At 35.4% G+C, this 15,051-nt stretch overlaps 1 protein-coding gene across 1 annotated transcript; it reads right to left on the bottom strand.

Moving 5' to 3' along the window:
• Positions 1–13,699: 13,699 nt before the first annotated feature.
• LOC142345925 (uncharacterized) lies at positions 13,700–14,709 on the bottom strand. Its single transcript, XM_075398386.1, has 2 exons — positions 14,481–14,709; positions 13,700–14,071 (listed from the first exon to the last, which is right to left on the bottom strand). The coding sequence occupies exons 1-2, from the start codon at positions 14,703–14,705 to the stop codon at positions 13,700–13,702; spliced, it is 597 nt and encodes a 198-aa protein (XP_075254501.1). The 5' UTR covers positions 14,706–14,709.
• Positions 14,710–15,051: the final 342 nt, after the last annotated feature.

Here is a 15,051-nt window from a genome sequence, read left to right as displayed (position 1 = left end):
TAGTGGTGGTGGCTTTCTTTGTCAATGGCGGCGGCCATTTTAGCATGACATGCACTTTTCATTCGATCTGCTAAGCAGTGTAATGCGATGTTAAACCAAGCTTGTTGACTTCTTATACTATTAGTGGTTGCTAAATATGAAAGAAAGCGAACAATAATAGCACAGTCAAAAACACTGAGATCGGTGGAAACACAGTGATTAGTGTTTTTCTATGTCTTCTTGAATATTATACTTATAAACATGCTCTCTGAATTGATTTCTAGTGTGACCATATCTATATCTATGAAGATAAATACATAGTCTGCATTTCCTAGTTCTAAATCTATATAATGATAGTTAAGAGTTGTTAAAAAAACGACTGAGCTAAAATAAAATTTTTAACAAAGTCTCGTTTTCAAAGTTTGAAATAATAATACATATCCTGTAACTGGAGTTGTTATGATGCGCAATGATCAATTTCTTGCTCTAAGTTTTGCATTAGGAGAGATGACATCTTTAAGTGCGATTCGTCCAGGCTAACGAAGTTAAAATTTGGCGCCCAAACGTGCAACACTTTTTTTCGCGTTATTTGTTTACGATATCTTTCAGCTAATTCTGATGCTATTTCGAAGAGTTGTTATACAAGGCGCACAGATGTCTGAATCGATATATCGATGTATGTCTAAAGCTCGACTAAAAAGGCACTTTGCTAAACCTAAAACAAATTGAAAAGTTTTGAAAAGAGAAAAAAATGAGTTCAAAGTTCATCATCATCTTTGTTGCAGTGGTTAAAACTCATCGGGATCGTATTGACATGGTTTAAAAGTCTTACCTCAGTGTAGAGCATGTAGCTTTTCCACCTCTGTGTGTTTGAATAGAAGTCTATATACTCGTCACTCCGCCTGAATGCGAACCAGGAGTAGTCCTCTGTTTCGTATCGAAAGTTGTACGCACACTTTCCGTTGAAAAACGCATAATCGGAAGCGTACTGGCAATATCGTATGAAATAGTTTTCACCGTAATCATTGGTTTTGTAATAACCCACGTCAGGTATCACGAAAAAAGCTGCTCGCGTAGTGCGGTCCATTCTAGCCTAACGTTATTACACTGGAGGTGTTATTATTTAAAAATAAATAACGATATTATAAATACATATAAACACAACTTGCAAAGCTGAATGAATTTTGCTGAAAAATTAGCTGGCGAAACTGGAGTTATGCTCGTGGCATTAAATGATGAAAATATGATTAAATAAATCTGATCAAATTGTTTTTTGATTTCCGCAAGGCAAACGTCTACATTTTCTCGTCGGAAACTAGACTTCTTGTTAATATTTAACAACTTTTCCAGAATCCAGGCAGCGTTACGCCTGAAGGGGGGAATGCAAAATTGTCAGAGTTGCATGTAATTGCGAATTTTAACATTCGATCCACATGGTCAACTAATGAAATGCTTTTCCAGAAAAAGGCAAGTTGACTAACAACGTTGAACGGACTCAATTAAAACCAAAAATTGTCTAATCTAAGAATTGGAACAGATCTGAAATACAACATTTATAGTCAATTTCTTATAGCCGAAACATTGCATACCGAACATTCCGACATTTTCATACATAGAAAAACCTTTTCAAACCAAGAGTTTCTTGTGTGGCCTTTCTTCGCTCTTTTGGACTGGGGAAAGTTACCTTTGAAAGAAAGTTTACTAGTTAGGTTCTTTAAGACTAAATTTGAGTAGCGTTTTTACACAACCTCATTTTCTAAATGATTCTGCATTTCCTTTTCCGCATCGAAACGAAACTTTTCTCATACACAAAAAAGTAAGAGATTTCGTTCTTTCTACTTAAAGATTGGCTAAATTAGGATCATAACATTTGACTTTGCAATAATTTCAAATTGAGGCCGCATTGTAGTTCGATGTGTTATGAGGTTTGTAATGCTTGACGTTTTTTTTTATCTCTTAGCATTTTGATGGCATTTGAAAATTGTAGCAATTTTTGCGTCTGATACTGTTTTCATTTCTCATGGTCCTCCAATCCGTTCCCATGACTTAAACTTGATATCACGTTAAAATTGCCTTCCATCCATTTTTATCAGAGTTCAAAAAGCTCATTTTCAGGCTTTTAAATGACCGAGATTAGAGACATTTGATCTTTTACAACAATAATACGGTTGCCAACCACACAATCTATCCTGTATCTTTATTCCAGCTTTCGCTGTTCAAGATTTTTGCTGCCAGTTCTAAATTCATACGTTGACTGATTTATTATGAACACTCGATTTGATTGTTCCAGGCAATTCTCATATCAACAATTTTAGATCGTCATTCATATGTAATTTTATATGGTCTATAGCACTTCTGGCGAAGGGAAGTTGGTTCCCTTATTGATCTCTTCACGAGAGACATCAGACAAAAAGAGAAAAGTAACCTGCTGTAAAAATTCCTCAAACATAATTCTTTAGGGCAAGTAATGAAAAAGGAGTGACATTGTTCCGCAATTTTTCATTTATTCTACCATATGAAGTCAAATAAAATCCACCATAAGAAACCCATCAAAATCTAAGTCCACGTTTGAATGAAAACTTCTGTTAGAAGTACAAATGATGTCCTTCCTTAAAATTACAAGGAGCTGAAAAAAATTACAAAAATTGTTCTGACCTAGCTTTCGTTTATAAAATTTCCGCCTTCTTCACCAGATATAGATTTTTTTACTTAAAAAATCCCGGACTGAACGTCACGTCTTAATCAGTACTGATTTATTGAAATTACAAGTCTTGGATCAGTACTGTATGAGAGCTCTGATCATGCCAATTTTTAGACTTGGCACGTCTTGAATCAAGACCTGGCAAAACTTGAGATGTCCTATATCAATTCTTTAGCTCGTTTTGTGTGCTGTGTTTTTTTGTGATAGCGAAGTGAAATGGCAACCATTTAGGGTGAATTGCATTTAAAAAACTTCAAAGTGATAAAAAGAAGCACAAGAAAACGAGCATTTCCACCAAGTTCACTTGACAGAGAATGAAAGGATTTATGATACCACCCAAATTAAACAATCGCGGCCACTCCTTCCTGCCCCAATGGACAAATTGGTTGCTAGGTGAACGTATTGGTATTTGTGAGTTGGTAAATGCTCATATCAAAAAAATTGTTCAGTTTAACAATTGTTTCCTGGCCAATTTTAGCAAATTTGAAATGTAATAATTAAAAATAGCGTTTTGTCGAAACAACTATGACTAGTAAAGTAGAAATAGTTAAGACTTGTCAAGTCTAGCCCAAAAATTCGGTCAAGACTTGTTAAGTCTTGGAGAAAACTTGCGGTGTCTTGGACAAGACTTGACCCAATACTTGCCAAGTCTTGATTAGTCTTCACAAGACTTAGGATTTGAATTAAGACGTGATGAGTACTAATTTGCCAATTAACTAGAAAATTACTGATCATGACTGGAAACTCGTTCCGGGAGGGCAGACGGAATCCATAGTCACTGAATGAGATTGAATTTGATAGGAATGGACCAATAACGATAACATATAACAGAGACAGCTCTAACACTTTCCACTAATCAATGAAATGTTACAAATTTGTTGTTGTTCGTTTTTCTATAAGTCAAGTAATTCTTGTTTGGCTCTGGAAAAAAAGAAATAAAATACAAGGCAAAATTTCAGCATTTCGGTGCACAACGTCAACCAATGAATGAGATCTGGAAAGAGGTCTCAACGACATTTCTTGAAACTTAAGATTTTAATTGAAAATGTATATCAATCTTTCGCATTCTTTGTGAAGAAAACCTCACATATAGAATGTAATGTCCCTCGAAAAATGTTCTCAATTTTGACTGGTAATATTAAAATTTACTTGTTCATCTCGAAACAACACCAGTATGGTATGACCGTGTTTGAATGGACTTTTCGGAGATCACAACCAATTAAAACCGTTAATTCAAGGAGTATTTAATTTTGTTAAAATGAGAATACTTTGTATAATAATGTCTGCAAAGTCTACCAATTCAGTCTGAATAAATCTTTAACAGTATCTTCTTTTTTCTGTGTCTGTTTGCACCACAGAAACTAAATCCCTATCAAAATGGCTCGTGCGAGTCTTTTCGTAGCATAGTATGTTCCATCCAACCATACAAGGTGGCAAAAACAAGTTTAGAATTTTGCCATGGAAACCGCTGGGGGCATCCAAAAGCCTAAACGCATTGGAGAAAAATAATTAAAGCTGATAAATTTAATAATCAGACTTTCGAAGGTAAATTCAAACGTACAATCTATATCGCATCCAACTATCTTCTATCAACGCAAAAGGCCAAAGGCCCCTCTCAATGGCCCGGCAAATCTAGCTCGATCTTTTTTAGCAGGTATTTTGTCTGAGTCGATTTTCGACTCAGATTGGTCACCGATACGTTTTCGAAACATAAAAATATTAAGCCTAAAAAGAGCGCAATCGATTCAGTATATTAGTAGGCTCAACGAAAATTATGTTTAACGAATTTTTTCCGACCTTTCTACGTATATTAGAAGATTTTGTGTGCATTTAAACGGTTAAGAAATTACGTAATCCTTTCTCGCTTTGTTTACATAGCGCTTTAAATTCGTCGCTGCTCTTTTATTTAAATAGCGCATTGTTCATTTACGCGGTAACAATAATTGCAGTGTTTGATTCACAAAATATGCCGCTTTTCGCTAGAAAAAAACTCTCCAACACATTCGAGGAAAATAGCTGCAGTACAATTTGAGAGACACAGACTGTACAATTACAGGCATCACATATCTAATGCGCAAAAAAATAAGCACACAAGTACAAACTCCAACACCAAAAAATACATTCAGTACAAACTCTCTTCTTGTCAACTCATCTTTATTGAAGCTTCGTTACCGTTCATTTATTTCTGCTTTCTTCTTACTGAACACGTAGGCGTAGACTTTGAAGCAATTGCATCGATAGTTGTAGTTTTGTCTGTAATTTTTGATATAAAATTTAGGAATTTTGGTTTGTTGATTGTAATTTTTAATGTACCATGAATATAATGGAACTACCATTTTGCGACAAAATTTTTTAATTCCTGCTTCTGCATTACCAGTGAGATTTTCTAAAACACAATTTTGTTTTAAAACAAAGTTAACATTATTAAAGCCAAAGTCTGCATCCAATTTTACGTAATTTTCCGTTTTCTAATGACTTCTGACAGTTATTGCACTCTGCCGCTAATTGTTTCTAACATTTGAAAGAACTAATACTCGCTGACTCTCTCTCTCTCTCTCTCTCTCTCTCGTTAACTCTCCACGCAAACACGAGGACACAAATACAGACCACGCAAACACGTATACACAATTACAGACCACGGAAAAAACACTTTCTTTTTCTTTTTGGCTATTTATCTTTGTTCAACGTTCAGTTAGTTGTTATTGGTTCTATCAAGACAACTAGTTCCTGTTTTGAAGCAATTGTATCTGATTTTGAATGGACATTTTTGAAGTTGTCTCTCGAAAAAAATATCATGGATGTTGTATGAGCAAATTGGGCAATCTCTTTTTTTAAATCTCGCAGATTTGTTACCAGTGAGAATTAAAAATTACAATTTTGGTTTTGGAGATTTTAATGGCTGCATTTTCGATTAAAATATAATAAATAGCTTTTCTGATCTTTTATGAATTCTGACAGTTCTTGCACTACGCCTCAAGTAGCGTCAAGGAACTAACTCTCTTGGATCAACTCTAGCTCTATTTTGCACAGACAAAGCATGCAGAAACCATACACACAATCACAAACATACGTACAGCGGCACAAGCGCACAAAAATATAAACACACTTTAACAATCCCGCGACAAGACAAAAGCATTTTCTTTAGTTTTTCTCTTTGGTAACTGATCTTTGCTCAAGATTCGACACCATGTCTTCTTTCTTTCGTCAGAATTTTTTTGTTTTGAATTTATCGAGGCACTTGCTTTATTAATAGAAAGATTGTTACAAAAAATTTTAACTTTAAAAATATTAAAGAGGGCAGTTTGTAGCAATTAATTAGTAATCCCTCTAATTTCTTAATATTTTTTTAGTTTATTTTCGCTTTCTACTTTTACTTGTTTCTATCATGTACGCCGCCATTAGAGACTGTTAAATTCCTTTGTCATAGTTTTGAAGTATAGGTAAATGTAACTTTTTGACCATTGACCTTTTCTAATTCTTTAAACAAATATAAGATTTAAATAACTTAATGTGAAACGAAAATTTAAAAAAAATTCGTTCAAAAAGCTCTCCCTTTTTTAACAAAAAATACAACAGTCATAGAACTCATGAGTTTTTATGTTTAATGGAAAACTCACAGACTGGAAAACATCAGTTCTATGAGCAGTTTCAGACCACAGATAAATGAAGAGAAGTTTTCTCCTTGTTTTCGAAAAAAATATGATTGTTTTCATTATTTTTTTTAACACAGCAATCCATGAGTTGTGTAACTCCAAGTGTTTTTCCAATTTTTATTCAGAAAAAAGGCTTAGATCGAATGTTCTGCTGTGACAATATAATGCATACAATAAGAAACGTTAAGAATGATTTCCATCTTTGCTTTTCAATGATGGAATTGGTTGAATTGATATTATTTTCCTCTAATCAGTTTCTTTTAATTTCTGCGTCGTTTTAAAGATACTTAATTGGTCAGATCTGATGAAAAATGAGCAAATGTTAGCAAAACAGTTCTCAAATTTGGAAAATAGGGTTTTTGCTGTTTTGAGATCTATAAAAAATCTGACGTTTTTTTTCCCGAAAACTCTGTTTGATACAGAGATAATAGTTTTCATTAAATAGAAAACATTGAGACCGTTAAAACATGATTCTCAACAAGTTTTTGAGAGAAAAAAATAATTCTTTTGTGATCAAATAGCAAAAAAATGTGGTCAAATAGCTCAAAACATTAAAACGTTAATTTTTTAGTTTGAAACAGCAAAAAAATACCCGTGACCATCAAAAATCCAATTAAACCCTTTAATATGCAATTAATTTATCCGTTTGTTTTTACTTTAAATATCAACGCAATCTTTCAACCATCATCCCCCCTCCTCCGTCACCCACGAGCAATAGTTTTTGACTTCTTCATTTTTTCCTTCGACATTATAAAGTGTTTCCTTTTTAAAAAATTTCTGTTTTTTTAATCAAAATTATATCCCGACGGCAAGAAATAGTGTTTTTCTTTTTTTTGTCTGTGATGCATAAACAAAAGGTGAAAATTCGACTGGCGAAAAGAAGCCAGCCTCGCTTTTGTATTCCCCCATTTTAAAAAATGTTGCAACGTTAAGACAAAGCATTGAGTTGTTTTCTTTTCTGTGACCCAAGATTTTGGAAACAGACATTTCGTCTTAAATATTTAGTTTACTTTTAAGAAATTGGTGATGGTAGCGGTACATCTCTTACTTTTTGGAATGGCCTGAGAAAATTTCAATTTTTTAAGAATTTTAGACAATTAACCAAGCGGTTTTAGCTATATTCTTGATCTTCAGAGTTCAAATTCTCCAATTTTGTTTAAAATTGGATAGCATTTATCAGTTAATTATGAATAACAGTTGAAGCATGAAATAAATCAATTAATGGAGATATGTCAGTTCAAATATAATAGGATAACCATCAACCAAAAGCAATTGCATTGAGTTCCCTTTCAAATTCGCATATGACTAAGTAATACAGCATATCAGAATTTCTCAAACCTGAAAACCGTAAATATATTACTCTAAGAAACAAGAAGCCTTGTAATTTTTGGTACATTTAATAATGCCAAATAATTTTTTTGGTACAATTAAATTTCAATCTTTATTTAATTGACTGAAATTTCGAGGCGCCACAGATTCCAAATATGAAATCATTAAAAGTCGTTTAGGGTTTTTTGGAGACAAAAAATGTTCCCGTGCTTTGTTCAGTTTTGGAAAATTGTTCTGAAATCAAAAAGCACGAGGTTAATTGTGATGCACTATTACAATCCTAATCATTTTGTACTCTATGATTCACCATCCATCTTGAATAAGTACTTGTGCTAATAGTGTTAAGTTCAGCTTAGGTCCTTCAATTTGTTTTTGTCCGCACTTTTTGTTTTCATGCACGGCTAATCTTTTTCCCTTTATTATTACTCAAACTTTCAGTGATGATCATCTTAACTCTTCACCACCCATTGTAAACAAATTTGTGTTCATCTTTTATTCATTAGTTAAACTCTTTAATTGATTATTGCTATATTTCATGACAAGTTGCAACTCAATCCTATTTCGCTTGCTGCTTTTTTAAATTATCTATACGCTAAGTAGATCCGAGCTTTAACTATACAATACGCTGTTTCACTCCGCGAATCAAATATACCAGCTGTAATTAAAATGGCATGATTCGCACCGCGAATCAACACAATCGTACTGTACGCACTGACCGCGTACGAAATGACGAAGTCAGAACCTGAATCAAAAGAAATGCCATTCTCTACAGATCTCTTTTGTAAGAAAACAACTACGAAACCACCGTTTTGTTGGGAGAAGAGACCAAACGTTGTAAAATAGCAATTTTGTTGAAAGACAGCTTTACTTTGAATAACCTTCTTCCAATCAATTGCCAACCAACCCAGCGTATGAAAAACAGGTAGAAGACGCAACAGAGGTAATGAAGAGAGAGTCAAAAACAAGTAACGGTCAGATAAAACTGTCATGGGAGCTGAAATGTCAAAAAACTACATAGGCAAGAATAAAATGCTGCGACAAATCCTGGGTGTTTTATGCGATCAAACTGTCATCAAGCCTTTACCTTAGTATAGGCTGTGAAGGCGGAAAGACTCTAAACTGCAAACATTTAAATGTAGCTCACAAATTTCAAAATATGAAATTTGATGGAACCAACCTTCATCAAGCCACGAAACATAAGCTACCTTCTTTTCTCGAAAAAAAAACAGAAAAAGGGGAAAATTTTGAACAAAACTACTTCTATACATTTTAAAGGAACTAGCGGAGAGCTGCATCATCGAAGATTGTGAGGTAGGAAAAATTTATTGATTTTTTCCTAAAAATCATCTCGGACAATAATATTCAATACGAATTGCTCAGTGAAACAGCCGACCCGGGAAAAGTTCTCCCCCGCAAAACGTGCAGGTTATTTTTGGTAGCATAGAACGATTAAAACTATTGGACTGGGGAAGTTGATGTTCGTAGTAGCAACGAATCTTGCAAAAACAATTGCAAATACCCGCGAGGAAGCATGATGGTAACCAACGAGCAACATCAAAACGTTCCAGTCGAACCAGTCAAAACGCATTGCTCACTAATAGCACCTTTTATGTGAAACAACTGGTCTGCGAACAACACCCTATTTGTTTTAGTGGAAAATTGCCTACGACCTCTGTCGAGGAGAGAGCTGTTTGAAACCCTCGAAATATGCCTAGCAAATATTGCAAAAGAATTGACTCAACTCATCATCCGAGTTGGTAAATGAAGCCAAATCAAAAAAGCAACTGATGGACGAATTGATACAAAAACCAGATCAGGTCCACGTTGAGAAACTAGATTCACGTTCAGATGAAAATGGGAAAAACAGATCTTTAAATATAGCACTACATTAGAAAGTAATAAATAAATACCAAATGCCAAATAACAACACATGATAAAGACTCCTATATTCAAAGCGGGATTAACAGAAAAACTTAAAAGCCGGCGAATTTTTTTTTTAAAAAAACAATTGATATAGGCTCATTGATCTCTCCAATACTTACTGCCTAATTAGACAATATATTAGTTAAAAAAATTTTGAAAAAATTTGACAATGGAAATCTCTGATTGAATCTGTCGAAATGTCACATTGAAAAAGAAGGTCTCTGATATTTAGTGTACAATTTAACAAAAAAGTGGTTTAAAACACTCTAGAAAAAACAACTCTGGATCTTAAAGCTCTCAGATCACTGAAAAAATAAAATAAATTCTGGAATATGTTCAGGCTTTAAGTAACTTTGCCAAAAATCTATCAATATCGAGTCACACCCAGACCACTGTTTAAAAAACCCGAACAGCCTAATTGGACTGAAGACGCCCGGACTTTGGTCGCAGTGGGTTTCAGCGCTGTACCATTGATTTTCAACTGTAACCATTACTGTACCAGACAAATAGCAGTATAAACACTTTTGCCAGTCTGCGCAGACTCGATTAGGCAACATCCCAGTCTGTCATTTTTCTTTGCAGCATCATTTACTTAATTGGTTAACACTGAACAGAATGTTTCACATCAGACTGTACATACAAAAAACTAACAGACTGTACATAGCAAATTTTGAAAATTTCGAATGGCTGATGAACGACTAACTAAATTTCAATGAGATAAAGAAGCAAACCACCAGACTATTTAGATCACGAATGGTAGAATGAAAATGCGTTTGCCTCACGATTTCTGAACTATTTTGAAATAGGATACATTTTTGGGCAACAGGTATAGGCGGTAGCTCATTTTGAAGTAGGTAAAAAATTCTTTGTCATAGAAGATCACGGCTCTACAAATCTTATAACAATATACGGGCACATTGGGTCGATAGCATATTACCACTCAATTTTCACATAAATCATCTACCCGGCACAAGCATGGGGGTGGTGCATCATATTCCCCGCGAACCAATTAAATTACCACAAAGAGAGATTAACTACAACCTTTTTACGGACGTGGTTTTAATTGTGGTGGCAAAGTTCCGGACACTGGGTTATTTGTTTCACCACCTGGTAAGCAAGGCTGCTCGCTCCGCTGACAGAGATGGCATTCCATGTGTCGGATTCCACAACATGGTTTCGCGCGCTTGACTTCAGGAATTTGGCTTGCATACTGTGAGCTCATGTAGAATTCGTTGACGAAGTGATGAGTGATGAGGAAAGTGTTAGAGAACTAATTAAAGAACTACATTCCACCAAACTGATGAGTGATGAGGAAATTGTTGTACAGAGAACTAATTAAAGAACTATATTCAATTATTTGCTTCTTCGAATTTCAAATTTAACTTCTTTCCTTTTCCTTTTCCAGTTTAAAAGCAGTTTAGTAGCAGTTTATGTCTCAACCATTGAAAAGCATGAAAATGACAAATATATGAGCTATAACAGACATAATTAAGATCGCCGAGACTAAAGGCTTTAAACAATAATTATCCCTGCTCAGATAGAGGGCATTCGGTAATTAGCCCTACTCAGATAGAGGGCATTCGGTAATTAGCGCTACTCAGATAGAGGGCATTCGGTAATTAGCGCTACTCAGATAGAGGGCATTCGATAATTAGCCCTGCTCAGATGAAAGGCAGTCGGTAAGTAGCTCTGTACACCAGAGAGGCAGTATGATCTAAAATAATGCTCAGATAAAAGGCAGATGGGTGCTAATTGTCTCAATTTATCTCAGTCTATTCAGGCAAATCTCGGACATGAACAGAGTAATGGTCAGCTTATGAAATCAGAATGAAGGTCGTATGATTCAGCCCTGATATTAATCAGCAGCTGTGTCGGGCAAGCAGGAAGCTAAGCAAATGACTGATTTCTGTGAGCAGAACAGTATTGAAGGAATAGCCTAGTTGAACGAATATTACAATAATTGAGCGTCAGTTAGCTTGGTCCAATAAAAACTTAAAAAATAGTAGCAGTAAATCTAAGAGACTTCTCCAAGCCAAGCGAATTTTGTTAAGAAAGCAAATACACTGTTAAGCAACATCAACACTGAACCTGATATAAAAAAAATTAAGTACGTAAAAGTTGTAAACAAATAATATGATAAACACCCCTCAGTGGTATGAAAAAATCTCATGGGAAAGAGAGAAAGAGCGCCATTGCAGTGTCTTAGAACTGGTGACGAACACAAAAAATGCAGCGCAAGATTCTTATGAGCGACAACGATGATATTCGCGAGGTCAATGTCGCCTAAAAAACCTAATCCTGCCGAAACCTCAAAAAAGTTCGTTACAACTTATGCGGGCGAAAAAAATATCGACACTCAAACGCTCAAAAACGACATGCAAAGCCTTTAGGAGGTACTAACACCTGGCTCCACTATCATCAAAGAGGACGATTCGACATTTAAAATCGAAAAATGAGACAAAATTGCAGTCACTTTACGTAAACGAGACATTGCAATACTTGGGACGCTAGCAGAAAACAGACATTCCGCTAAATGTACTCAGAACCGCGACCATAAACTCCCAAGCTAAAAACACAGAAGATAAGATTAGTAAACACGCCAACTATCTGCGACTGAAACCGGAGAATGAATAAAAAAACGCAGAGAAAGACCCAGTCGATGATGTTAGCGTGGTATAATCGATCCACTCCAATGTATGAAGGTTTCTTAGCCAGCCTCTGAAACTAGACCAGCCCGTGAAGCTTTAATTTTAGAACTTAAAAACAAAAAATTTGTTGATAATGTAAGAGGTACGTATAATTTTTCATTTTTGTTTTCCTGCATATTGCCACAAAATATTTTTCGTTTTCATGGAAGGGAATGTGGTGCACTAGTACCATCTTAATCAATTTGGACACAAATAGATGAGCCATCATGCAACCCCAAGTTACTTGTGCAAACAATGTTAAACTCACCTCTAAAATTTCAATTTGTACATGTTTGAGCATTATTTTTTCATGCACCATTGATGTTAAATTTAATTAACCGTTTCTTTTCAAAATATTTTCGTTTCGAACATCCCAACAGATCACTTCCCAGTATAATCTAAAATTTTTTGAACTGTCATTCGTAATTTTATGTCTTTTTTTCATTTTTTTGTTGAATCTTCATTGCTATCTTTCATGACTTCAAGTTGTTGATCCATCCTTTTTATGTCGCTGTCTTGATAAAATAGCTATACGCTAAGCAGATATGAACTCTTTCTACAATGCGCTGAATTTCGGCAGTTAAATCAAATTTCGGCAGTTAAATCAACCCAGTTGTAATAATTTCGGCAGTTAAATCAACCCAGTTGTAATAAAACCATTGTTGCAAATGAAAAAAATTGAGAAAAAGTTGAACTTTTGTAATTCTTTCTTATTTTTCAGGTTTGACAAACTCTTTTTGTGCACGTAAGTTTTCTTGCCGGGGTCGAAAATTTTTCCAAAAATTGTGTAAGAAATGCGCTGAAATGCGCTGATTTTTCAACAAAAATTTAGCGCAAAAAAATTACTTAATAATGCGCTGAAATGTGCTGAATTTTAAAAAATTTCAGCTCAGTTTAACACTTTTCTCGCGTTGCCTTAGTCTCGAACCCTGCGCTACTGTTTGTTAGCTGTCACCCAATATGCTCTATTGATTCCTAAAATTGGATCATTTGGTTTGGTTTTGTATTAAAAAATTGTTTTGTAAGAAATGCGCTGAAAATTGCTGAAATACGCCGCCATTGTATAAGAAATGCGCTAAAAATTCAGCGCATTTATGCGCATTTTCTGCAAAAAACGATAAAAATTTGAGCAAAAACCTTAAAATAAAATGAACTGAAACCGCTAAGGTGTATCAAATGTGCAGGAACTTAATGTGAAAACGAACTGACAAAAATGCTGAAAATTATGTCAGAAATGTGCCGAAATTGCGTTGAAATTATTCTAGAGTTTTGTTGAAGATGCGCTGAAATTCAAAATTTTCAGCTCTTTTTCAAAATTTGAGAGCTATTGAATGCCATCAGCGCGTTTTTTACTTAATTTTATAGGATTGAGTGCATTTCAAAAAAAATTTGCGCTGATATCTCGACCCGGATTGACATCCAAATTATTACCGTACGAATTCAACCTCACAGAGGATGTAATGCAAAGTTTTTCCATCGCATTCATAGTCGTCGATGCCCAGGTACTCTGGCTGTCTTCCGGGTCGACTCTGGGCAGTGCATTGCTCGTCCCTCTCGTCTAGAGCGTTTCCAGGCTGGGTTTCATTGCGCCAGAGACTTTCTGGCATTGTCGCAAAACTCGATGATATATATATGAAACGGGATCGATTTCGCCTCGTGTCAATGCTGCTTTGGGTCAAAGGCCCATCCAGCGGCATTGGAGCCCTTCGAGTTCTGAAGTACATTGTCCAAAATCCGGACTGGTTGTTTAAAGGAAGTCCAGCCGAAATTGCATACTCCAGTAGTTTGTTCAGTTCAGCCTTTTTGAACAAATATAATGACAATTGATTAATTTTGACACTGTTTCTCAATTTCCATTCCGTTCCAACTAATGTCTTCTAATGCCTTTCTTAACCCTGATTTTATCACACCTGGTGCTTGAACTAATTTTGGTCGAAAAAGTGTTCCCGTGATTAAATTAGCGGCCGATGAATCGTATTGAATCTTATCTTACTTGGTTAACCAAGTACTTAAACCACTGAAACTCATCATTTCATCATTAAAATTTCGTTTTATTTTCTCTGATATTTTTGAGTAGAACCTCAACCCAAGATTGAAAAGCTTTTGGGAAAAGTTGACGTTGAAGTTTATGATGCAGGCCCATCAATTCCTATTTAAAATTACTGTTTTAGTGTAAAACAAGGGATGTTTGTGTGGGTGATGACCTACTTTTGTCGAGATTGATTGGGGAAGCGACGGATCTCTGAAGTGAGATCGACATTGTCTTAAAGCCTCGTTGCGACTGACCAGTCCCTGCTGAAGCAAAAGACCGAAGCAGCGACTTGACCCCCCACCCAGATTCACCAAAGTGGAGTTCTCTTCACATTGGCCTCCCTCAGCCTCCGAGATGACTGACAACAAAATACACGCAAACAGAATCAGCAGTTGAAACATTGCTTCGTTTCCTTGGAGCGATTCCAGTCGAAGAACCTGCTAAAAAGTGTACATATCTCCACCGTTTTACTTATTTTGCTTTAACGGAGCCGGGAAGCTAAAAAATCAGCCTGCCCTGACAAGTAAAAGCTATCAATATTTTGAAACGTATTTGGTTGACTAGTTATTTTCAGGAAAGGATATTAGCACCCACATTCTGTTCGTTCATGCGACAATTGTCATCTTTAATACCTATAGTGGTACCCACACGGCATCAACTGCGGTCGATTTTTATCGCTGGATGAGCTTATTTTCATCAATCCATGTCTGGTCAGAGGAAATTCTGAGCATCGTCAAAAAGTTAATC

The sequence above is a fragment of the Convolutriloba macropyga genome, chromosome 9, assembly GCF_964194025.1.
Source record: "Convolutriloba macropyga chromosome 9, txConMacr16.3, whole genome shotgun sequence".
NCBI lineage: Eukaryota > Metazoa > Xenacoelomorpha > Acoela > Convolutidae > Convolutriloba > Convolutriloba macropyga.
The sequence above is the reverse complement of the archived record's forward strand: the minus strand, read 5'-3'. Positions and strand labels throughout refer to the sequence as shown.